At 44.0% G+C, this 27,282-nt stretch overlaps 1 protein-coding gene across 7 annotated transcripts in view; it reads left to right on the top strand.

The window, feature by feature from the left end:
• Positions 1–27,282, top strand: part of AHI1 (Abelson helper integration site 1) — a 404,344-nt gene that overhangs the window by 109,821 nt on the left and 267,241 nt on the right. For 6 of the 7 annotated variants that reach the window (XM_088452390.1, XM_088452409.1, XM_088452363.1 and 3 more), the window contains exons 15-18: positions 2,026–2,144; positions 16,557–16,687; positions 17,363–17,452; positions 26,084–26,224. In XM_088452390.1, the coding sequence (XP_088308516.1) occupies positions 2,026–2,144; positions 16,557–16,687; positions 17,363–17,452; positions 26,084–26,224 (481 nt within the window). The remainder of the gene's footprint in view (positions 1–2,025; positions 2,145–16,556; positions 16,688–17,362; positions 17,453–26,083; positions 26,225–27,282) is intronic. The other variant, XM_088452372.1, reaches the window with a different exon arrangement.

Raw genomic sequence — 27,282 nt, 5'->3', positions numbered from 1 at the left:
TTTTAACGATTCATTTTATATGATTGTATGATTAAATTTGTTACATATATCCCAGTATTCTCAAGCACTGCTCTCTGTTTTTCCATATACCTTTAAGAGACCAACTATCTCTATTTTGCAGCTGCTTGAGGCAGCATCTCATGTCAGCGCCCTTCTATATTTATTTATAGTCCCTTTGCTACCACAGATAATTGTGTAATGTATGCCCAGCATTAGTGGTGCCTAATGCTGGGCATACACTGCCAGATAAAATGTCTGTCAGACCGACAGACATTTTATCTGGCTGGCTGCCAGCCGCAGATGTCCGCGGCATACACTGTGAGAGAAATCTCACAGTGTATAGCCCGACATCCGCGCTCCGCCCCTGGGGGCGGAGACATTTCCCTGTTCCTTCCGTAGGAAGGAACACAGGAAATGTCTATCTGTCGGCCGCACTGGGCATACACTGCCCGATGCGGCCGACAGTTTCCCGGGTAAATATCGCATCGGACGGGCATGCTGGACAATCCAGCATGCCCGACCGAGCAATATTTAACCCTCGGTCGCCCGCATACACGCTGCAATTATCGCGGCGATCCGCCGATATCGGGCGGATCGTCCCGATGATTGCAGAGTGTATGGCCAGCATAACACTAACCTCCCCCCTAGTGCCTAAACCTAACCCCCCCTCCCCGCACCCTAAACCGGGGGGGTGCCTAACCTTAACCTCCCTCCGGGTGTGCCTGACACTAACTCCCCTTCCCCTAGCATAACCCTCCCAGGGAGGTGCCTAACCTTAAGTCTTCCCCCCGGGAGTCCCTAAACCTAACCCTTCTCCCTGCGGCTAACAGCTCCCGACGCTTACCTACATTCGGTATGCTGGGCATCAGGTTTTCGTTGTGGGGTTAATGATGGGCGTCGTTATTTAGACGCCTATGATTAGTCCCATGCCGGGCTTTCACTATCAGGAAGTCAGCGGTCGGCATTTCGAACGCCGGCTTCCTGACTACATCCCTTTTCAAATCATTCCAGATTCTAAAATGGCTTTAGGCCTCAGTGTTTCTACCACTGTTGTTCAGGGTAAGGACAGTGTTGTTGGGATGATGACCAGTGTTAGGATTGTCCCAAACATAGAATCTACCTCCTCATAACATGTGGGGTCTTTGGTAGGCTTGCCACCTCATACCTTTAATAAGCAACACAATTCACCTAATTCAGACACAGAACCTGTGTAATTCACATGTCCCTTATTAAAGGTATGACCTGGCAAACTGTTGGTGACGTGTCCTATAAGGTTTATTCACAATGGTTTTCTTTTTCATCATTTCTTAAAGCATTTTTGTGAAATTCCACATGCTATTGTTATCCCATCTCTGTCATAAAGACTGTAACTCTGTCAAAGTTACCATAGGCATCTTGGTGACCTCCCTAACAAGTGACCTCCATGCATAGAAGCACATTTTTACCATATTCTTTCCATTCTTTATGATGGACTTTTAAATTACTGCCACTAATTAGTGCTTTCACTAACTTTTTCTCGGTTGTCATTTTAATATTTGCTGATCTTCATGATGAAGCTCTTCTTTCTAAATACACTAATGAATTGCAGGACCTCTCTCACAGACAGGTGTATTTATTTTTAAATCAGTTGAAAAAGTAATTGTACACAGGTATATGCAAATCAAGTAATTATGTATCTTCTGAAGGGAACCAATTCCTTCAGGGTATATTTAGGTGTATCTTGGTAAAATGGGTTATGCAATAAATTGTTGTTTATTTGTTATCAACGAACAAAAAACTTTTGTATTTTTAAATCTCTGACATTCCATAGTATTTTGTACTAATTAGTGATAAGAATTCCAAAGTAAATCCATGTTGAGCCCTTCATGTCTTTATATATGCACTTGCAATAGTGGGCAAACTATTCTGCTTTACCCCATATACACAGAACCAGATTGTGCTTTGTAAATGAATTAATTTCTTCTTTCTGATCAAATGATGCTCTATGAATTAAGTTGCTTCTCCTATCATGCTTTTTTATTTTAGGAAATAAAGGAAACCGATATGAAAGGAATTGCAGTGAATCACTTGCAGGTTCATCCAAATGGAAGACGTTTGTTAATTCACACAAAAGATAGCACACTGAGGATTATGGACCTTAGAATGTAAGATGTTTTTCCAACTGATTGAAGTACAGGTTATATTGTGTTTCTTCTTAGGGCTCCATAGGGTCCACAGGAATTACCTTGGGGTATGTGGTGGAGTGACTAAGGCACCAAACAGTTACAAGCTTTAGCTCCCAGGATGCACTGGGTCCTCCTCAGGGCCGGATTAACAATGGGCAGTTGGAGCTGCAGCTCCAGGCCTCCCCATCAAAATAGGCCCACAGGATCTGCGGTAGACAGGAAAAAAGTATTTCCTGTTATAACCTGCCAGCTGCTGTCCGACCGAGGCCCATCCGCCCCATCCCCATCTCCGCAGTTTGATTAAACTTTATTCAACGGGCATACAGCCACAGCACAGTACAGTATCTATGCCCCTTGCTGCTCTGCATTGTGTCATGTGCCGGAGCCTCCTCCAGTTCGTGTGTACAAGACTTCCAAGTGCACATCACCGGTACTACTAGTACCCACATCATCCTACTGTAAAAGATCCGTCTGCCCGTCTGGTGCGCGCCGCAGTTACTATGGAGCGGGGAGAAGCACACGATCACACTACAGCCGGAGGTACCGTCTCACACTGCCCGAGCACAGCTTTAATAAAGCCTGTACTGCTGAGACAGTACTGCAGACCCCAGCCCACACGCAGCACCCGAACTGCCGAACAGCAGTGACTCTTACAAACAACCCCCTAGGACCCTCATCTCCACCGCATCAACCCCAATCTCCCGCTACTGCCAGTACCCACTTCCCCCTCCCATTCCCCACACGGAGCTGTTCCTGCCTGCTCACCTTTTCTCACACAACCACCATTACTGAGTGTTACCTATTCATTGTATTCACAAATTGTTTGACACCCCAGCCAGAATCCCTCTGACATAAGCTAGATATAAGAGCTATCAAACCCTTATATTGAGGAATTGGCTGATAATATTTGCATCCCAGTCATATCTGCTATAGTATACTATTCCTGCTACTATCCAGCTGTGTTTAAATTAACTTGAATAAAATACTATTTGTTTTTATACATCTAATTTGTCACTGTACATGTGTATTCTACCATTAGCTATTGTGTCTTCCAAAACACACACCGTCTACCCTCACCCCCCCCTCGCACCGTCGCTCGTCGCGGCAGGCATCGGCACCCCCGCTGGTCCCGCCGATGACGAAGTCACTCACTAGACACATCGTCCAGTGTGTATGCGACTTTACATCCAAATGTAAATGAGCCCCAAAGCAGTTAATAAGAGCTGCTTGTTGATGAAAACACACTGATATTTTCCAAAAAATGCATATAGCCATAGGGGTCATTGGGCCTGATTCAAAGCCGCTCGCTAGATGCAATCGCTCGCACGATGTGTATGCAAATTGCATGGGTAGAGCTATCACACAGCAATGCATTAGCACGCCCAGTATTTCTTAGAGAGCGATCACATAGTGTATGCAGACACCCACCAGCCTGTCTTAATATGCCCACTTGTGCACAGCATGTCCAGGAAGTGTATGCAACCATCGGTGCATTGGGTAACATCGGATGCGATCGCAGCGCTTGAGGTTGACCATACCCTGCTGCAAGCACTGCGAGCACTTCAGTGTAAAAACAAGCCAGGTGACGTGTACTATGATGCTGTCTTATAATTATGCACGCCTCTAAAACGCCATTGAGATGCTCAGGCACGCCTGCGTTTGCACCTCCACTCCCCCGTTTTTAATGGCCAGCCCCTGTTACCACCTACAAACGGTTCCCCTGTCACTCACTCTGCTGGGCTGTCTATACGCAGCGAGCCTGTGCATTGTGAACTTTCGCTAAGGTATGCACATGCGCACTGCGATGCATACACACTGCATACCATCGGCAGCAGCGAGAGTATGCATCTCAGCTAGCGGGTCTGAATCAGGGCCATTGTGCCTTATAGCCAATGCAGGGGAATTATACTAATGTTCCAATTTAAATTTATATATCTCTGTTTTTTTTTTTTTTTTATAAAACTGCTTCTAATGGGGGTAAGGTGCAATCAGGGAGATTGCTAGACTCTTCAGGGAGTCAGGGAGATAGCTACTATTTCAGGGAGTCTCCCTGACAAGCAAGTATGAATTTATAACATCACTAAGTGACACCTATGCTCTTCAGTAACAGGGTTTTACATTTACATCATAACTATGTCTTTCATATATATGGCGCTAATCACCGCACAAAAGGCCCTTCATAAATTTCAGCTCCAGGCCCATGTGAACCTTTATCTGGCACTGGTCCTCCTCCATATATACCCCGCCCCTGGCTACAGGCACTCAGTTTTTTGTTTGGTATGCAGGAGTGCACCTTATGAACAGGGGACTGCTTTGGCAGTCCCAAGCAAGTTTTTTTTATTTTCCCTATGAGTGAGCAGCACTAGGCATTCAGATGGACGCCCGTGCTGCTGCTCTGTCTACCCCCGCCGGAACCGTAACACCAGTGAGGGAATTGGTGATTTCGGCGTGCGCCAGCAGAGTTGGTAGTGCTGGACCCAGGACTGCAGCCAGAGACATCGGGGATGCAGGTAAGGTGGCAGTCCGTGCCCCCGGCAGTGGAGACCTGCTGGAGGCTGCTGTTGTGAGGAACTAGGGATGACTGCTCCCCGCTAGACCACCGGGGCATAAAATTCTGGTGCCGGGGATAGTAAAAGGCGGCCATGTATAGCCAGTGCGCCCGGTGGATCCATAAAGCTAAGGGGAGGTAGGCTCTCCCCTGACCCAGACGATGGTCCAGAGATGAGGTTTCCCACTGCTGGGTTGCTCCTCACTGCCTCCCTGTTATATGAGACGCCCAGAGACCACTTTCAGGTGCTCGGTAGCTCTCAGGTGGTTTGGTCAGTCTCCCTGTATACCTCTCCTTAGTTGGCCAGGTTATACAGAGCTCAATATCCTACTAGGTCTTCGTGTTGTTCGTAGTTGACTAAGAGCTTATTTCATATATATTGCTTAAATGCATTGAGTTTTGCTGTGTGTTACACTGCCTTTATTTTTGTGAAAAACCTGCCAGTTACTGGATATATGTGAAGGTGGTCACATTACATTATTACCTTTATATGGCTAAAGGAAGCAAGAGTTTTATTTATGACTGTCGGTTATAACTATCACTGCTAGTGCTCGATTTAACCCCCAGCTGCCAGATGTGTAGGGATTAAATTGTTCTTCACATGTACTTGTGAAGACTGAGCTGCCCATCTCCCTCTCTCCTAATTAATCAGAGACACTCAGCTGCAGTTGAGTGGTGACTGAGGGGAGATTTGGGCTCTCTCTGAGTATACCTTTTTCTTAGGAAAGTATATAGCACTGGAAACCTACCAACTTTGGTTGCTTGTGATTCATTGCCAATTTGTAAATATATTTGTATGTATTGTATTTATATCCTACCAATATGACCGCGATTTAGTGCCCATTTGCAAATATGTTTATATACATGTAGATCCTACCAAAGTGATGTGTTTAGGTAGTTGATTGTAATGCCGTTTTGCTAATATATTATATACATTTTATGTGACTTATGCTAACTCTACTGTTGAAAAAGTTTATTATTTTTGTTTCTTCCAAACCCCCAAACTGCCAGTGTAGGGGGTTATGGAGTGCGTCACATTTTTATTTTTCTGTGAAGAGGGTCACTTGGCATTGTTAACCCTACACTTGTTGTAGGTTACTTGCAAAATATTTCCCAAGTCTCAGGACAAGGGAATTAGGAGACTGTTGTACCTGGGCTGGTTTCATGTAAACCCTGGCAGTAGGCCTCTCAGGTTTTCATACAGGATGGACTGTGTGTTAATTGTTATACACCACGACAGTCCACCTTGCCAGCACCTGTTCAGGGGTCACTTTGAATGCTCCCCTGGTCTCAGGTTGTGATGCAGTTAGTGGACCGCTTATCAGCCCCCACACTGTCTCCCACTTGGGATTCCCACAGTGATTACAGCCTGCTATGTTTCCTCTTCTCATACATCCCTCCTGGATGGAGGGTTCTGTCCACTCAGTTCAGAATCTGGCTTTTCGCATCTACCTATCTGCAGATGTTACAGGCGAATAAGGAATCAGCCGTTTAAGCATATAAATGGACTGCACCATCCTCTCAGTCCACCCTGCTTTCAGATTGTGATATATATATATATATATATCTGAGGAGGCGGAGGATACACAGGTTTCTCCCTCTGGGCCTATCTCCGAGGGGCGGTTGATTCAATCCTCATTATTGAAGATGAAGTACTAGCTCCTAAAAACATAATAGATCTGGTGTTCAGACACCATAAAGTGATATAGTCTGGATTGCCTCAATCTGTACAGCTCAATGAGTTTATGTGAGAAGCATGGAACACTCCAGATAAACTGTTCCAGGTTCCAAAAAGACTAGTGTCTTTTTACCCTCTTCCACAGGGAGAGTGCATTAGGTAGGAAATCCTCCTCCCTACTGGGGATTTTTACATGACATCTTCCTAAAAGGTTATTTCCCAGAAGGTTGTTTGCACAGCTCCCCCATCGGATTCTCTCTAGGCATTTGCTCTCTAGTAGACCATTCAGGCTTCTAAATTCAGGGGTGATAATCTGGGTTCCTTTGGTTAACAAGGAAGGAGGTATTACTAGATGAGTCTCATCGCTCTATTCTGAATCGGAAAGCTCTCAACAGGCTTGTCCATGTGCCCATGTTCCGTATGTAAACCCTATGGTCAATTATGCTGGCAAGGGAACCTGGGGATTTCATGGTTCTCTGGACATACAGAATGCATATCTGCATGTACCTATTGCACTATTCCACCAGGGGTTTCTGACTTTTGCTGTTCGTCAGCAACATTACCATTGCCCTTTAGTCCGTCCACAGCTCCCTGGGTGTTTACCAAGATAGTGGCAGTCATGGCTGCTCTTCTCAGAAGGAGTCATGATACTGCCATACTTGGATGACCTCCGGAGATTTTACAACATCATCTCCAGCTGACCATTGTATGACTACACGGCTGGATAGCCAATTGGAAAATGTCTTCTCTTTCTCCAACACAACAGATGGTACATCTGGGGGTGCTAGATTCCCTGGCACAAAGGATCTTTCTACCGGGGGACAAGATTGCTGTGTTACAATTTCGGGGGCACAAATTACTCTGCAATCGAGTAGTGTCAGTTCACTCAGTAATGCAGGTCCTGGGGTCCATGGTATTCACCTTCGAACATGGTGGCATATGCCCAGTTCCATTCCAGGCCCCTGCAGCGATGGAGTCTGTTTCGGTGGGACGGTCAGTATCATCTGGTAAAGTCTCGAACGATTCTCATCTCGCCAGAAGTTCAGCTCCTATCCATAAACATCCTGGAACTGCGGGCAGTATTCAAAGCACTCGTTCAGGCACAGGATATACTGAAGGGCAGGCCTGTCCAGGTACAGTCCGACAACGCAGTACGCAAAGATGGGCAACCATGACGGAAGTGACATACATTCTGGTATGGGCAGAATGGCATTTTCTAGCAACCTCGGCAGTATTCATACTAGGAGTCCTCAACTGGGAAGTGGACTTCCTAAGTCATCAGGATCTGCACTCCAGGGAATGGGCTCTTCATCCGGAGGTCTTTCAGATACTAGTGGACAAATGGGGACTACAAGAGGTAGACCTCATGGCCTCAGGCCACAACTACAAGGTCGCCAGACAATGATCCAGAACCAGGGATCCTCAGCCGATTTTGTGGACGCTCTAGCAATGAAATGGGACTTCAAGCTAGCGTATCTTTTCCTCCGTTCTCCTTCCTCTCAAAGGTCATCAGGAAATTCAAGCAGGAGGGCGGAACAGTAATACTGATAGCCCCTACTTGGCCCAAATTCCATTGGTTCACCGACCTTCAGAGTCTCTCCATAGACACTCCATGGCCTCTTCCTCTGAGGCCAGACCTGTTAACACAGGGTCCCTGCCTGCATCAGGACCTTCTACATCTGTCTTTGACGGCGTGGTTCTTGAAACTTCCATCTTAATAGCCAAGGGTTTTACTACTTCAATGATTCAGACAATGGCCCTCATTCAGAGCCGGACGCTCTGAGCAGAGCGCTCGCTCTGAATGAGGGCCGTCCTCCATAAAAATGGAGCGTCCTCCTGGACGCTCGTATAGCTGTGGGTCACCACCCACAGCCTATACGAGCGTGCAGGTTGATGGTCGCGATGGTCTTGACCATCGCGACCATCGCCACTGCGAGCCGGAGCCTGCGGTTGAGTTTCTCAACCGCAAGGCCCGGAGTGATTTTGGCTCTATCAGAGCCAAAATCACTCCCACTGACATCACTAGTGATGTCAGTGGGCCGGCTTCTGACGGTAGGCGTTCCCTTGGGAACGCCCCCGTCTGGGAGGCACGCCCACCAAAGGGGGCGTGCTGTCAATCAACATCGACAGCACGCCCCCTTTGATCAGACACAACGAGGACGAAAGTCCTCCGTCGTGCGCATGCTCAGTGCACACCATCGACCCACTTTCGAGCGGACAGCCGCTCGCGAGTGGGTCTGAATCAGGCCCAATGCTCAGAGCATGGAAGCCTTCCTCTGCCCCCATCTATTTCAAGATTTGGCACTCGTATTTTCAATAGTGTAAGCATAGAAAATATGATTCTGTAGTTTTTAGGGTCTCACAAGTGCTTGCTTTTCTCCAGGCTGGGTTAGACCTGGGTCTCCACCTTGCCACCCTGAGGGTTCAGGCATCTGCACTCTCAGTTTGGTTTCAGCGAAAGTTCGCCCCGCTGCCTGATGTTAGGACTTTTTTTCAGGGTGTTCTGAGGGTTCAGCCTCCCTTTGTCCCTCCGGTAACTCCGTGGGATTTGTCTTTGGTTCTCAGGGCTCTACAGGCTCCCCCATTTGAACACCTAAAACCAGTAGACCTTAAAAGGTTGACAGCAAAGACAGTTTTTCTACTTGCTGTCTCCTCTGCCCACAGGGTCTCTGATTTGACGTCCCTTTCTTCTCGCTCTCCCTTTCATCAGGATATAACTGTTCTGCGTACCAGGGCAGGTTACCTTCCTAAGGTAGTATCCCGCTTTCATGTAAATGAAGAAATTGTGATTCCAGCCTTCCTGTCTTCAGACCTCTCGGTAGGTGAAGCTTCTCTGGATGTTGTACGCACCCAACGCATCCACGTGGATCGCCGCACCAGCTCCATTAGGAAATCTGTTCTCTTTTTGTGTTGTATGGCTGTCATTTACCGCTTTTCTTTCCTCCCACTCCCTCCTTGACCCTTTTCAGTCTGGCTTTCGTTCTCTCTACTCCACTGAAACTGCCCTCACGAAAGTCAGCAACGACCTCCTTACTGCCAAATCAAAGGGCCACTATTCTCTTCTCATTCTCCTTGATCTATCTGCTGCTTTTGACACTGTGGATCACCCTCTCCTGCTGAATATCCTCCACTCCCTTGGGCTACGTGACACTTCCCTCTCCTGGCTGTCATCCTACCTCTCTGACCAATCTTTCTCCATTTCCTCTCATGACTCCCCCCCCCCCCCCCCCACAGCCTCTTACAGTAGGTGTTCCCCAAGGTTCTGTTCTTGGACCTCTCCTATTCTCCCTCTATACTTCCTCTCTAGGTGAACTCATCAGCTCTTTTGACCTCCATTATCATCTCTATGTTGATGATACTCAAATCTACCATTCCTCCCCTGATCTCTCCCCCTCTCTTCTGACTCGTATCTCCAACTGTCTCTCTGCTATCTGTTCCTGGATGTCCCAGCAATTTCTTAAACTTAATATGGCTAAGACAGAGCTGATCGTCTTCCCACCCTCCCACATAACCTCACCTCCCACTATTTCTTTATCAATTGATGGAATAACTGTCTCATCTAGTCCCAAGGTGCGCTGTCTTGGAGCTATCCTGGACTCATCCCTCTCCTTCAAACCACATATCCAGAACCTCTCACAGTCCTGTTGTTTTCATCTCAAAAATATTTCTAAGATCAGACCCTATCTCACCCAGGATGCTACAAAAACCCTCATACACTCACTGGTCATCTCCAGATTGGACTACTGTAACCTCCTTCTATCTGGCCTCCTCAAATCCCGTCTCTCTCCTCTCCAGTCCATCCTTAATGCTGCTGCACGGCTTATCTTCCTCTCCAAATGCTCTACGTCTGCCTCCCCTCTCCTACATGCCCTCCACTGGCTCCCCTTCTCTTATAGAACCCAATTTAAGGTTCTCACGCTCTCTTACAAAAGCCCTCACCCAATCTACCCCCATACACATCTCTGATCTCATCTCCCTTCACTCTCCTCTCCGCTCTCTTCATTCAACTACTGCACGCCACCTTTCATGCCAGCTGATTACTTCCTCCCACTCCCTCCTCCAAGATTTTGTCCGCACTGCTCCCCACCTCTGGAACTCTCTCCCTCTCCCCATCAGACTCACCACCTCTTTGCAATCCTTGAAACGGGCTCTCAAGACCCACTACTTCATCAAAGCCTTCCAGCTGTAATTCTAACTCCCTGCTACATGCTTCTTCCTCCCCATCTACCCCAATTGTGTCACCCCTGTTTGTCTTACCCTCCCTTTTAGAATGTAAGCTCTTACGAGCATCGCTCTCTACCCTCTTGTGCTTCTCCCTACTTTAATTTCATCTACTTCTTACTCATCACTAGGGCACCTAACATTTGGTTGCTTATGTTCTGTTGCCTATCTGGGTGTTGTGGTCACTAATGTAGCAATATATATTATCCATGTCCTGGTCCTATATTGTATTGTTCTGTAAGTCGCTTGTCTACAACTTGCTTATGTACTTTGTAAGGCGCTGCGGAACATTTGTGGCGCCATATAAATAAATGATAATAATTAGCAGGGCTGGTCAACTAACAAACAGACTCTGGCTAGATGGCTTAGTATGACGATTTCTCAAGCTTACACACAAGCTTATCTTTGTTCCAAACACAGTGTCAGCACATTCTGCTCGATCTGTGTGGACCATCATGGGCATTTCGTCGTGGTGCCTCTGCTGAACAATTGTGCAAGGTAGCCAAGTTGTCTTCCTCCACACTTTTTTCAAATTTTACGCATTTGATACATTTGCCTCTCAGGATGCTTCCTTTGGGCTTAAGATTCTCCTTTCTGCTAAACAGGAGCCTCCACACCCTTAAGGGAACTGCTTTGGGACATCCCCAAGGTAATTTCTGTGGACCCTATGGAACCCGAAGAATAAAATAAGAGTTATGGTATAACATACCTTTGTTAACTCTTTCTTTTTCTTCAAGGTCATTGGGTCCACAGGGCGCCCACCCTAACACACCTGGTGTTATTGAGTAATCTCTTTCTTTTATATTTCAATGATTACCTCTTCTTAGACTGTTTGTGATGTACAATTGTTCTTCCTTTTCTTCTTTCCTTCTCCTCCCGTGGGCTTGGTAACAAACTAAGTGCCTATAGCCAGGGGCGGGGTATATATGAAGGAGGACCCAGTGCATCCTAGGAGCTAAAGCTTGTAAATATTTGGTGCCTGGATCACTCCAGCCACATACCCCACGGTAATTCCTGTGGACCTCGAAACAAAGGTGTTTTATACCATAACTCTAATTTTCTTGCCTGGTGAGATAAAAGTATGTAGAGATAGTTCTACAGTACCATGACAGTTATTAATGGTGGGCAGCTGCAGGCACTAGTGAATTCTATGGGCAAATTGCACCAGCTTGAAACATTTTGAGCTACCTGAAGAGATTGTCAGTCTATCTAAAATATTAACAAAAGTTTTATGTAGTGCATTTTTACTGCAGAAACAGAATAACAGGATACCCCTGACAAAATTAAGTTGTAAAGTTTCAAAGTGAAGGGATTTACACCGAAATGTAATTTATTTTCTAATTGTATGGGTGAAGATTATTTAAAATAAATAAATATTTGCTTTCCATTTTCATTAGCTTTTAAACCGTGTCCTGATATAGGTAGAGTCTCAAAGTACCACAGCACAGAAGGGTTTGCTGGAGCTCAACCTACAACTTGTGGCTCTGATTTAGAGAAGGAGGCAAGTCCATTTGGACAATGTAAAAATTTGTTTTATATGTGATTTGTATCATGGCAAAATATTTCTAATTGCATTGGTATTTAGCTTTGTATACATCTTGAATATGTAGAAAATCAAGGCAAGTACAATTGTCTAGTTGTTGATGATGGCTTGTGTTTGTGGAACTCAAAACATAGATGTAAAAACACAAGTGTGCAGATGCATTTTTGCATGTTTGTTCTTGATGCATCTATAACATCAGGTCTTGTGTTGGGTTGCGACGCACACTCCTGTGTTGCAACTTTTACCCACACTCTTGTACTGCCCCATTTGCCCACACATTATAGTTAAAAAATCATAAATTTCTGTGCCAGTAAGATGAAGCCAGCCTAGTTTATACCAAAAGAGCCAGCAGCCAATATATGTTATTAATACTCTGCAGCTAGGTGTTTAGAAGTCTTTAAGTTTACTGTGTGCAAATTGAGGTTTGATTACATGCACAAAAAAACAAAACTGTATTTATCATAAAGGTGTATGGAGAGACATGCCTAATGCTGCAATTTAACACTGGGTTAAAGCAAACAAAAAGACCACAATGGTGCTTGTCAATCAGCAGCTATTCATAGGAGAGTATCAATCTCCTGGTGATCAGTAAATACAAGCAAAAAGAGAACAGCGCTTGTGGTTATAAACTCTCAATACACTCAAAAATGTAATAGTTAAACATTGATATATATCATGTAGCTTGGTAGATAAAAAACAAAAAGTTTAATAATATTAGAGAATGCTTTAAATATCCGTAAACTATAAGAAGCAAGAAGAAATAAATTCATGCACTCATTTCAAGTTAAAGCAGTTGCAGTCATCATTATGGTCACTGTGGACCTATTATAGTAAGTAAAATTGCATCAGAGTCTAGATAATTATCTGGTAATCTGGACAATAATGTCCATAGGCATATAGCTCCGTTAGTCAGCACCAGTGAAGATGGTAATAGGGTGCATTTAAATATAAGCAGTTTCGTTATAATGTCCAGCCAGTGGATAGGTGTTACCCGATTATTGGTAAAGCCGATCCGTGCAAGCCTCAATTAGCAAGGAGTCCACGATGAATGTAAACGCATTGGCTTTACCATCAATCAGGTAATACTTCAGGCTGCTGACATGAGAAGAGAAGCAACCAGCAGCAACTTACATGTGAAACTACAGTATTAGTTGCTGCTCCTCCATGGCAGGGTCAAGCTGGGAGTGTGTTACCGCCTGCAAGGCAGAAGCCCCGCTTGTATAGAAATATCCCCTTATAGAAGTTATTTTTTTTAACAAGCTCTCTATATAATAATGCAGTAGCAAGCTATGTTTGTTTTGTATCATCTGGAGGACATAACCATTGAATAAAGTTATTTCATCTGTCACACTAAAAATATTGTGTCTTTATAAAATATAAAAACAATTGATGTCTAAGTTTTTAAGTTATTCTTATGTGTGTATAGAGTATTTTTGTACCATAGCAGGACGATTTTCTGCACAGTGCTGTCATTATATCACTTTGAGGGGGATGGACCCGTCGGCACAGGAAAGAGCACTGCCCGCCGGAGTGTCCTAAGGATGCTCCAGACTGCAGGTTATGTGCCTGAAGAGCACCTTTCATGCTCTGGGTGGCTCTGTAGCAGCTGTACTGGATACAGGATGCTGGTCTAGACAAGTATGTGGATATGCCTTCACAGTATAGTAAGGCATATTCACATACTTGCTCTGTAGATGAGACCGGGTTGGGTATGAAATACCGGCAGTCGGGATGCCAGCTATCAAAATACCGACAGCGGCATCCCGATGCTCAGTATCCCGACAGGGGTTCGGTAAGTATCCTAACCATCTCCCTTTAACCCTCTAACCTTCCCTACCCCGCACCCTAACCTTCCCAACCTCGCACCCCAACCCTCCACATTAGTGCTTAAACCTAACCCTCCCCCCTTGGTGCCTGAACCTAACCCTCCCCCCAGTGGTGCTACACCTAAACACCCCCCCCCTCTCTGTAGCCTAACCCTAAGCCCCCCTGTGGTGCCTAAACCTAACCCTCCTCACCCGCGGCTAACACCTAACTGGCCCCGCTATATTTACGATCAGGATGCCTGTTGTTGGGATTCCGGCCTTGGCATCTCCAATACTGTCATGATTCCAGCGCCAGGTCTTCTGGCTGGAAGTGGCGATTCCGGCGTCAGGATTTTGAGAGCCGGCATCCTGGCTGTAGGTATACCAACTACATCCCGATGAAACATTCTACTAATTTACTGATTTCTTGACCCATGCTTGCACGTCCCTTCCCTCCCCCATCCCATCTCTCAGACACAATAAGGCACAAGTCAGGGATACCCAAAATGGCATAGCGATATGCATTTCTTAAAAAGCATTCTGTAAGCTTTAAAAATGGGTCTTGTGCCCATCTCATAAGCATCCCCTCCACTTACAGTTTTTATCTTGTAGCTCTAAAAACTCAGAACAATATTTCCTATGCTTTCTGAATGACACTTCCAGTTTTTTATCAATTATAAAATGAAACAAATAAAATAAAAAAATGAGTTGCACAAGTGGGTTGGAGATGTATCGTCAGTGCATATGAACCCATTGGTTTCTGGCCAATATACTTACAATTTCCCAAATACAGAACTGAAAAGATTTTATTAATATTTTTAAATGCATAAAATATTGCTGCTGAGGACATAAAACTACTGGTGAATGAAGAAACTGTTAAAAGAGTAGCATGCTACTGCACAGACTCCAGTCTTCCTGTTCTCCAGGGAGGCTTCATGCCTTGGCCCAAGATGGCCACCATGAACACTGCTGATCATGTGCAGAGGTCATCTTGTCTTTACTGTGTAGCGTGGCATGGTGGGACATAAAGAACCTGGTAAATACTTGCATTTAACGCTGTTCCAGCAACCTGCACTGCTACCTGCACACAGCATACACTCATTGGCTGGAGAAATGTGTAGAACCCCACTTCGTTCAAGCTCTGCTTCATTACCATTGTGCATGTAACAGTGAGTACGCCTGTACCTACTATACTTCAATAAATGAACACCACTGGTTAAGTAACTGGGCTGTTCATAGTGTGAGTCATCCGCTGGTGTGTGCCTACACAACTCTGCAATAACAACATTGCACACACATAATTTCCAACAGAAACTACATTGCACATCAAACCCAATGTACTTTTCAGATGTAACTTCAGAAGTGTTTGCATGGCCAGGATATGCTTCTGCTTATTTCTGTGCATTATTAGCTGAATAGAAGGAATTACGTCTGACACGCTCTGGGGTGTTGCAGTATGGGGCTATAGGTATATCAGTATTAACAACTGTCATGACTGTGATTGTTATAGGTAAAATCTTGGATAGATCCTATATTGGTATGAAATGTGTGTGATCATTTTCAGATCAAAAAAGGACCCAATGTTTTTTGTTCGATTTGTGTGCCTCCTCAGGGTAAAAGTCATGGTGGGTATGTACAGTCTTTAATCCTGAAGTCTGTAGGTAGCCTAGACTGTATTTGTTCATGGTCATTTGTATAACTCACAATCAGTGTTTAACATTTATACACCTCTAGTCCCCATACTTCAACACCCTAGAGCGCAATAAATGTAATTCCTTCTTGTCGAATATGAGGTTGGGATATCTGTTTTGTGTGAGGCTGCCACCATTGTATTTACTTGTTAGCGGACTGCCTCTGAATTCCATTGACAGTCACCGAGGTTCTAGTTATGTCACAGGAAATGTCTGTTTTCCATCATTGCTGGCAAGTCGATGAATGAATGGCACTCGGAGCCTCCGCAATGATAGAAACACACAGAAACAGTCTGTTGTAAAGTCAACGTTTCAGGGGACTAAGCCCTTTTATCAAGACATATGTCTTGATAAAAGGGCTTACTCCCCTGTAACGTTGACTTTACAACAGACTGTTTCTGTGTGTTTCTATCATTGCGGAGGCTCCGAGTGCCATTCATTCATCGACTTGCCATATCTACTTCAAGGAAAGGTACTGGAGCGGGTTGTGGATTACAAAAATCTTTTTTCCACTGAGTGCCGGACTTTTCCATTTGTTATATATATATACAGTATATATATGAATAACATTTATATATATATATATATATATATATATAAATATTTTTATATATATATATATATATATATATATATATATAAATAAATGAATAATCCTGGTGATTGCAGGCCTAGTCAGATAGCACAGCACTTCACTGGCATTGTTTTACCAAAGTGCCCACGGTTAAATATCATAACATGTTTGCAACAATGCAGTGGCAATTTCTGGAGTTTAATATTTGGTTATATACCTTTGTTACTGTACTAAACAGATGTTTCAGTTTGCCTTTTTTGTTCATTGCTGCAATTGCCATATAAACATTTGTTTAATCTTTTGTCCACTGTAATATATTTTCTCTTTGTAGATTAGCTGCAAAGAAATATATTGGAGCCACAAATTACAAGGACAAACTTCACAGCTCTTTTACACCATGTGGAACATTTGTGATGGCAGGTAGTGAAGATGGGGTAGCATATGTCTGGAATGCTGAAACAGGTGAGACATTTTACTGGTTTATTGGATTGTGTATTTAGGTAAAGAAAAGCTATAATATCTTATATCCTTCCTCAAATAATTCAATCTGAAAATTTTGAGCTCTGCACATGTGTATTTCAGGCTAATTTGCTACAAATTGAATAGGGTGAGAGTTTAGAAAATGTGACAGTTTAGCAGTAAACTCTCACGTTATTACATTGGTTGAGTTGTATCTTCAAAATGGGAAAACATCTATATGAGAGTTTAAATCGTGAGAGTTTTTTGAGTCTAAAAACATGTGAATTTGCTTGTTCTCTGACTCTATTACATTGGCCGAGTTTAAAAAGTGTGAGAGTTTACTGCTAAACTCCCACCCTATTATGTTTGGCCCAAGATCTGTTATTGATAAGTTTAAAGGCCTCATTTATCAAGAACTGATAAAAAAAAAATTGCATTTTTTACCTATTTGCAAATCATCAATTTTATTGGAGACAAATCTGTTGAAAAATTACAGAAAAACCTATGTTTTCAAGTCAAACAAACTGGGTTCTGACAAAAATTGCCACTTGATAAATCAGTCCCCATTATCACTGCACACGGCCACTGTTACTTTGCTCTGTCCTGCACACTCGCACAGGGAGGGTGTTTTCTATGGTCAACACACTGCCTGTCGGTAAAATTTGTTTTTTTTGGCAGAAGCAAAGAGAGTGCAACTGCTTCTGCCACATTATTCTTGCTCCTGGCAACACAATATTTTTTCAGTCTGGAAAAGAGGAGCAGCAGCAGGTGGGTGCAAGATGACGGGGAAAACTTTGGGAGTGTTTCACATAGGAAATTCAAACCAAAACTAAATGTGTTATGTTATACACTTTAGAATATTTATCGGTGCATCATTTGTAAATTTCTTCTTCGGGGTCCATAGGGATTCACAGGGATACATGGGGAATATTTTGGTTGGAGACAGGAACCAAACAGTTAAAGCATCAGTTCCCAGGATGTCCCTGGTCCTCCTCCATATATACCCGACCCCTAGCCATAGGACTTCAGTTGTTCATTTGGTGCGGCAGGATCAAGACGCACCTTTGTAACAGTGGACTGCTCAGGCAGTCCTAAGCTTTTATTTTATGTTTTATGTTTGTTTTTGAGTTGGCAGTACTAAGCCTCTGAATTGAGATGCATCTACTGCGACTCCATCTACCTCCGCCGGGCCGCAACACCAGTAACCGGGCTGGTGATATCGGTGGGTCGAGGCTGAGCTTGCTAGCAGCAACTGGACGCACGGAGATGTCAGTTAAAGCGATTCCATACGTCCACAGCGGATGTTCCTTTTTTGGTGAAGGCGGTTAAACCAATCCTATATAGTTAGGATGATGAACCAGCTCATAGTAAGATGGCTCCAGTGTTTAATCACTACCTAAAGGTGGGTCAAAACATTTTATGTACTGTAAATAAGAGAATAACAGCATTGTATCCTTTCCCGGGTTCTGTCTGTATTAAGGGGGAGGTACCTCCTACTGTGGATGCTCATATGACGCATTTAATCAGAAATTCTACATTTGCCTATTCCGTCAGCATCTTTCCTGAAGGATTCCACTAATAATATGATTGAAGCGTGTCTTAAAACAATATTTTCATCATCTGGGGCTGTTACTCGTCCAGCTATGGCTGGAGCCTGGGTAGCCAAAGCTGTTGAAGAATGGATGGGAGCATTGGAAATTTTTTTACCAAATGCTACCAGAGAACAGATGATATACTGTATATCTCCCATATACGGGAAGCGGTTTCCTATCTGGGAGGAGCTGCTGCAGATGCTGGAATTTTAGCTTCTAAAGCATCAGCAGCTTCAATAGTGGCACGCAGGGCCCTTTGGTTAAGATCCTGGAAAGCTGATACAGGTTCAAAGAAGGCGCTGGAATTTTACCTTTCTATGTAAAAGTGCTTTTTGGAGCAGAGTTGGATAAAATAATAGCTACTCTGGCAGCTTCAAAGTCAGTAGGTCTGCCATCTACGACGACTATAAAGTCTAGGCAGGTTTCTTTTCGGTCCTTCCGTTCTCAGGGATGAGCAAGGGAACAGCCTTCCTCTAAGACGTTTAGTTTTTGCAGAATATCAAGGCGACAAACTAAGAGGTCTGGCCCGGCAAGACATCCAGCTTCTAAGCAGGATGACAGACCCTCTGCCTGACAGATCGTCCAGCGGATGTGGTCAAGGCTTTGGCCTTTCCGGAAGCCATTTACACCCTGCTGCAGGCGGGGTAATAATCCTATTACCTGTGTCGCAACGGAAGGGATTATTATTCCAATCTATACTAAATCTAAATACCCTTAACAGGTTTATCCATGTACCCAAATTTCATATGGAAACTCTCCAATTGTTTTGACAATCGAGCTGGGGGATTACATGGTTTCTCTGGACATTCAGGATGCATATCTGCATGTTCCTATTATACCATCCCACCAGCATTTTTTATGGTTTGCTGTCCTTCAGCAACATTACCAATTTCAGGCTCTACCCTTTGGCCTATCTACTGCTCCCCGGGTATTTACCAAATAGAAGTCATGACGGCCTAGCTCAGTCATCAGGGAGTCAGGATTCTGCCATATCTGGACGACCTTCTGATATTGGCACAGACTCTGGTTGTTTTACAAAACCATCTTTAACTGACCATAGCCTGCTTACAAAAGCACGGCTGGATCATCAATTGGAAGAAATCATCACTTTCTCCAACACAGCAGATGGTACATCTGGGAGCTCTTCTGGATTCTCGGGCACAGATGGTGTTTCTGCCAGAGGACAAGAATGTAGCCCTATCATTGCGAATGTGCAAGCTGCTATGCAAATGAAGGGTATCCATTCTGTTAGCAATGCAGGTCCTGGGATCAATGGTATCCACATTCGACATGGTGTGGTATGCTCAGTGCCATTTCAGGTCTCTGCAAAGATTGATTCTCTCCAAATGGAATGGAAAGTATCATCTAATAATAAGGTCCCAGAGGATCCTTCTTACTCTAGAGGTTCGTCGATTCCTCCTGTGGTGGCTGAGAAAGGATCATCTGAACAAAGGGCGCCCATTCTGGATTCCAAATTGGGTACTTCTCACCACAGATGCCAGTCTTCGCAGATGGGGAGCAGTGACAGGTCATCACATCTTTGAAGGAAGATGGACAAATCAGAAAAGTCATCTGCCAATAAACATTCTGGAACTGCGAGCACTTGTTAGGGCACCGGACCTGCTGCAGGGCAAGCCGGTCCAGATACAGTCCGACAATGCAAAAACAGTGGCCTACCTCAATCATCAGGGAGGCACAAGAAGTTATGCAGCCATGAAAGAAGTAACAAGGGTTCTGATTTAGCAGAACGTCATCTTCCGGCCATCTCGGCAATATTCATACTTGGGATACTCAATTGGAAGGCAGACTTCCTAAGTTGCCAGGACATACACGCTGGAGAGTGGTCTCTCCATCCGAGAGTGTTTCAGCTCCTGGTAAACAAATGGAGTCTACCAGAGATGGATCTCATGTCGTCACAGCACAACCACAAGGTCCCCCAGGTACGGGTCCAGGTCCAGAGACCCATCAGCAGCCTTCGTGGATGCACTGGCAGTAAGATGGGACTTCTCGTTGGCGTATCTTTTTCCTCCGATCTCCCTCCTCCCAAGAGTTCTCTGGAAATTCAATCAGGAAGGCAGAACAGTAATACTGGTGGCTCCTGCTTGGCCCAGATGTCATTGGTTCACCGACATACAGAATCTGTCATTAGACAGTCCGTATCCTCTTCCTCTATGACATGGCCCCTGCCGGCATCCGGACTTACCTCGTCTGGCTTTGATGGCGTGGCTCTTGAATCTTCTACCCTATAAGCAAAAGGTTTTTTCAATTTTGTAATTCAAACGATGCTGCCTCTACCCGCATCTATCTAGTTTGGCATTCTTTTCGTCAATGGTATTCCCATAGTATGATCCTAAGGTGTTTAGGATTTCCAGGATACTGGCTTTTCTCCAGGCAGGTTTAGACCGTGGTCTCCGTCTGACTACTTTGAGAGTGCAGGTTTCTGCACTGTCAGTCTGGTTCCAGAGGAAGATTACCTCATGACCAGATGTTAAATTTTTTTTCCAAGGAGTTCTTCAAGTTCAGCCTCCTTTTGTTCCACCGGTAGCACCGTGGGATTTGTCTTTGGTTCTTAATGGGCTACAAGCTCATCCATTTGAACCTCTAGATTCTGTAGATTTGAAGTAATTGACAGCGAAGACCCTTTTTTTCTTCTCGCTAGCTCTTCTGCTCGCAGAGTCTCTGATTTGGCAGCGCTCTTTTGTCGCTCCCTATTTTTGATTTTTCACCAGGATAAAGCTGTTCTTTGTACAAGGGAGGGTTACCTTGCTAAGGTAGTGTCCTTTTTTAATGTGACTGAAGAAATTGTTGTTTCAGCTTTACAGGCTCCAGATCTTTCTGTAGGTGAAGCCTCCCTGGATGTAGTTCATGCTCTCCGTATCTATGTGGAGCGTACAAACTCTGTTTTCACAAACGAAGATGGCCAGCTAACAAACACTCTGGCGAGATGGCTACACATGACTATCTCTCGGGTGTACTCACAGGCTGATCTCCCTGTTCCAAGCATGTTGACAACACATTCTACTCGGTCTGTAGGGCCATCGTGGGCATTCAGGTGTGGTGCCTCTGCTGAACAATTGTGCAAGGCAGCTACGTGGTCTTCTGTCCACACTTTTCTTAGGTTCTATGCCTTTGATACTTTTGCCTCTCAGGATGCTTCCTTTGGGCGACGAGTTCTCCTTTCTGCTCAGGAGCGACCCCCACCCTGGGGGAACTGCTTTGGGACATCCCAAGATTCCCTCATCTTGTGCAGTAGTGTTTCTGGTGTACGATTGCTCTTCCTTTTCCTCTTTCTTTCTTCTGCCTTGAGGCTTGTTAGCTAAACTGAAGTCCTATGGCTAGGAGCGGGGTATATATGGAGGAGGACCCAGGGCATCTTGGGAGCTGAAGCTTTAACTGTTTAGTGCCTGGTCTCCAACCATAATATTCCCCATGGTATCCCTGTGAACCCTATGGAACTCAAAGAACAGCAGTTATCTAGGTAAGTCTACCATAACTCTGGTTATCTGCCACATCCCATGCATCATATAGCACTGTTACCATCTGCTGAAACATGCTGCAAACTGTACTAAATGGCGTTCACATCAGTGTTTCTTTATTTTGGTATTGCGTATCCTAAACGTATTCGTCTTAATTACTTAATGTTCAGGGGATATTCGGTGCAAATAGTGATTTTGTTCAGCAGATTCAAATTGCCTTAAATAGTCATTAAAATATAGCGATTGAATTGGCCAAACACTCTTGTAAATGGTGTTTATTCCTAAACCAAATACACTGTGACTATTTTGAGCGGGTCGAAGCTGGGGATTTAACTTAAGTATCTTTCTTCTTTTCCCTTTCATTTCAACGTCCCATTCATTTCAAAGGGCTTTTGTGTGCACTATATACAGAAATCTAATTGAAATGAATTGGATATTGAAATGGATAAACAAATAATAATTAAAAAAATGTGGACAACCACAGTTTTATACTCGCAACCAGTCCCAGTCTGTTCAGCTGGTTAGCTACTGGGTTCTTTTTGGTTTCATGGGTTGGTGATTGACAGGGTAATAATAAAAATGCGGGATCCACTGTAGTGCTAAATATGTCACCTTATTGCCCCAGCACTACATTTCCCAATAAACCTTGCCAGGTTTCTTCATGCTGGAGGTTGCTGCATTGAAAATATTTCTACATAAAAATATGTGGGCTTTTGACAAAGTTGACTCTTCCCCAAACTATTAACACAGTATACACATGCAGACTGGCACACTCCTAGAAAAGCTCTGCTTGTTTAACATTGTAGTAAGAAAACAGTGGTCTAGCGAGCTTTCACTTGCATCCCCTAGTCCGCTGCTACAGTTCTAACTTATTCTCAGCTTTACTCTAAAGCCAAAAATAAAACTGGAGCAGTCAACCTCTGCCTCATGTCACCTCTTTTGCCCAACACAGGGAGTAGGAAATGCAGTGTGTTCTCCCGTCTGTGACTTTACAATATTGAATTTGAACCATTTTTATAGTTTTTGGTTACATATATGACACATGTGAGAATGTAATGTGTAACTGCATTCCTGGTATTTGAAGTGTATTGCACGGGGACACAAAGGGTAGTTCTGAGACTATAAAAGAGAACAAACAAAAAAAAAATTATTTAAATGCATCTTCCATAAGTTCATTACACTGTATATATTGACTTTTATAGTGGTTTTGTGGAGGAAGTTCTCAAACAGGAGTGCAGTGTGCTGTTGCTCCTTCCTCTGCTGTCAGAATATAACTAGCTGTAAAGACAAGGGGAAGTGTGATAGGCATGTAGAGAGTTCTGATGGGCAAATAAGGGACAATTTAAGGAGGTCAGATGGGCATGTGGAAGTTCCCCTCCTCTGGAATTCTCTGCTTTGCCAAGCCATATTTTCTGCCACTGTCGCCAGCTTCAAATATTCTCTCAAAACACACCTATTCATCAAAGTCTACCATGCCTCATCACAAATGTCCACTCTTCTCCCCTCCACTGACTTTCCCCAGTTCACCCTCCAACTGTTTACCCCTCCTCTTATTATGTAAGCTCTCATGGTCACGACCAGGGCTGCCATCAGAAATTGTGGGGCCCGGGTCTGACAAAATAGGCAGCCCCCCCCCATATGTTTCTGCAACTCCTGCTATGCAGTGTCTTTCCAGTTCCAGTGAGCCCCCCTTCAGTGTCTCCCCAGCCAGCCCCCCTTCTTTAGCCTGGCCCCCTTCTCTGTCTCCAGCCTGCCCCCTTTTTGCTGTGTATCTAGCCATCCCACCTTATGTATCTCCATCCCCAGGCAGCCCCCACACTTACCTTGTTCTTGTTGCCCTGAGACCTACTCCCTATATGACGCACTCCTCCCTTTCAGAGGCACAGTGTGATAGGCAGGGATGTGGGCAGGTGGCGAAATGGGTGGGCAGTGGAATTGCAGGATTTACAGGAGGGGGTTTCCTATTATATATATATAATATATACAGTCAGAAATGCCCGGCTACATATAGTTGTCCCGGTGCCCTTCCTCGATGAATATATAAATTTGTACGGCAGGCTGGACGCCACTCAGGGAGCATACATGAAAAAAAAAACACGATACGCAGCTTGAGGTCAATGCTTCAGAGACCGAACTCCTTTATCAAGACCTTTTTTTTTAATGTATGCTCCCTGTGTGCTGTCCAACCTGCTGCACAAATGAATATATATATATATATATATATATTATAATATTCATATATGTGTATAAGCAATAACTTGGCAGGACGTGTGTGTATGTATATATATATATATATATGTGTGTGTGTATATATATATATATATATACACACACACGTTGTTTATTCCCCCCAACATGAGACATCTCACAACCCAATCCCCCAATGTATAAAGGTGCGCCTTACCTGCAGCTGGAGTAGGAGTGCAGTGGCTGACCGAGCACTGAAACCAAATGACCTGACCTTGCGAGTTGTCAAGGAGGAGTTATGTGCCCACCACATTAGCTCCCCTCATTCTGTGATCCCTGTGGCTAGGAGGAGCTGCCACGCATGCGCGGTAGCTTCCCTTCACTGACAGGCAGGCTTTTCGGAACTCCAGTGAGACGAAGACAAGAAGCTCCGTCTCACAGAAAAAACCCCACTCGTTTAGCAGCGGCGATGGATGTGTTGGCAGGGCGGGACTGGGATTACGGACGGGCCCCCTTTCTGCTTGGGCCCAGTACTCCAGTCCCGGCAGTCCTTCCCCCTTCTGATGGCGGCCCTGGTCATGACCCTCCTTCATGTGCGTGCTTGTCCCTAGCACTTTCCCTGATTCCATAGCTCCCTGGGGCAGATGTATGAAACTCTGGGAAGTGATAAAGTGCAGAGTGATAAATGACCAGCCACTCAGCTCCCAACTGTCATGTTACAGGCTGTGTTTGAAAAATTACAGTTGGGAGCTGATTGGTTGGTCGTTTATCACTCTCCACTTTATCACTTCCCAGAGCTTCATACATCCTTCCCCCTTGTCTCTTGTCTCATAGTTAGCGGCTCTGTGTGCTTGCCCTACATTGTGTGCAGGCTCATTGAGTTTTGAACTGCATTCTCTTTCCTTTGACTCGCCTCCATTTGCCTGTCAAGTTACAGTGAGTTTCCCAACCCTAACCCTTTGTTTGCATCCTACCTAGTTTGTCAACTTCCAATTTGCTATATGTCAACTATCATTGTTACTGTGTGTATTCCCTTTTACAGTGCTGCAGAAACTATGTGACACCTTAAAAATAAAAAGATATTTATAATGTGGTGATGTCTGGAGTGCATATGGGGGTATGTGGCATAAGTGTATGAAGCATGTAAGGGAGGTCTGATGTTCATGTTGGTGAGGTCTGTTTATGTGGGGAGGTGAAGGGCATGTAAAGAGCTGTGATGGAAGTGACGGGCATATAGTTCGGTCTGAATGGCATGTTGGGAGGTTTGAGTAACGTCACGTGCATGAGTTTTGGAGTACATGTGGCTGCATTTTGCTGCAAGTGTGGGTCTGTGGGCATGTGGTGGTTTTTGTAGCAAGTGAAAGATATACTGTATCTTTCACTTGCTACAAAGTGAAAGATACAGTATTTAGATGACTGACGTGGTTTTGCTAAGGTAGTTTTCAGGCTATATTTTCCTTCTTTTACTTAACAGTAAAGAATAACGTGCATCACTTTTGAAGGCTGGAGGGCCACACATGCGGGTCTCAAAGAATATATGCTTTTCCATCACTGGTTTAACCTCTCACAAACTACAATTTGGGGTATAGCAACACTTTAAAATAAAGTGTAAACCTTAGTAGTTTTATAGTTGTATTTGTAAATTGTATTTTTCCTATTTTCTTTTAAGTAATGGGGATAAATGATCATATTTGATGGGGATAAAGCCACTATCTGACATTAATACAGCTCATGCATTATATATCTGCAGGATTTATGCTTAATTTAATGTTCCATGTGTTCTTATACTTATGCCATATTAGGATGGGATACTTTTGGCAATTAACAAGCAGACAGTTGCTGACAGCTGGACAGACCTGTATTGCAGAAATGCACAGTATGAATTGGTAGATTAATTTACAAGGGCAGCGTCAGTAATATCACAGCTTTGTGATCTATATTTGTGGTCCACACTGTTTTAAAGTGTAGGAAGAGCTTCAGCTCATAATAATGTGTGCAGATAGAATACTGTTGAACACAGCTGTATTGGAGTATCAGGGTAACCCTGAACAGTGTATTTTATCTTTATGGTTCATATCTGAACATTTCAGTTTTGGGATTTGGTGGTCTTTTAAAAGAATACTAAAATATGTCTTCCATTCCAGGAGATCAAGTAGCAAAGTACTCAGAACTATCTTATACATCTCCCCTACGGGATGTGGCTTTTCATCCTCATGAACACATGGTCGCATTTTGTGCCTATGGACAAAGCCAACCAATTCTTATATATATCTATGACTTCAAAGGTGAGTGGAGATTGAGTCTCATCTTCTACTTTTAACAGGACCCCTTTTGTGCCTTCATGTTGCACTTCATCAGAAAAGCACAATTCCCTCCAAACAATGGAACAAAGTTTACCAAATATAAAAATATAAATAAATGTGAACCAAGCAACAGTGCGCCACCTAAAGACACTGCAACTTAATCAAATCACCATTGGGCCACCTTAAGAACGAACAAAAGAGTGAAAAATAAATGTTAAATTTACATTCAGCGCTGTGCCATATTCAGTCAACTAAATTTTTTTTTTAGAGAAATCGTATAAACAAGCAAACAAAATATGCTACAACAACAGGGGATACAAGTTGGTGCTGAGTGGGAGTACTTCTAAATGTATTAATAGTTAAAAGCAGAGTTTGATGCAAAAATCTTGATATTTATAACGCTTGTTCTAGGTAGGTCCATACCACATTCCCTGCACCCATTTAATATACTGAACTCTCTGGAGTCTACGAATGGCCATCGATAGTTGTAAACTATTGATGGTAATCCACTGATGGCAGAAATACCGATAGTTTCTGGCATTGATGATAGCCTTGAGCCAAATGTTTCTTTTTGTCACGCTTGAACTGCAGTGCAGATTTACTAGGCTGTCAGCCATTAGCTCTGCACCGTGCTGCCGCCACCAGCTTCGAGTCCAGCAGGTTACTTGGTTCAATTCAACACATCTGCGTGACTGTGACAGTCAGGGTTTGTGACCGACGTTTGTCAGTCTGCCTGGATAGGTGGGCTGCATAGTCAAACGCAGGGGGGTTTCCGTCTGCCTGGAAACCCCCATCCCCAGCACGCACCATGACCACAATAGAAATAGTAATATAATAGAATGTTACTAGTGCTGCATGTTCTTCTCAGTATCACAAATGAAATGATTAGCAACAAATGTGGATCTTTTAAAATGTGTCAGCCAGTAATAAATAACCTGTGCACCAACTAGGAGATGTGGAAAACATGCACTGTTAGGGGTGCACTGTTATAGACCATCAATAGGGTTAATCATTAATACTGTATAATAATACACTATCGA

The sequence above is a fragment of the Taudactylus pleione genome, unplaced genomic scaffold, assembly GCF_031769625.1.
Source record: "Taudactylus pleione unplaced genomic scaffold, aTauple2 ptg000006l, whole genome shotgun sequence".
Lineage (NCBI taxonomy): Eukaryota > Metazoa > Chordata > Amphibia > Anura > Myobatrachidae > Taudactylus > Taudactylus pleione.
This window is presented reverse-complemented; position numbering and strand designations above follow the sequence as displayed.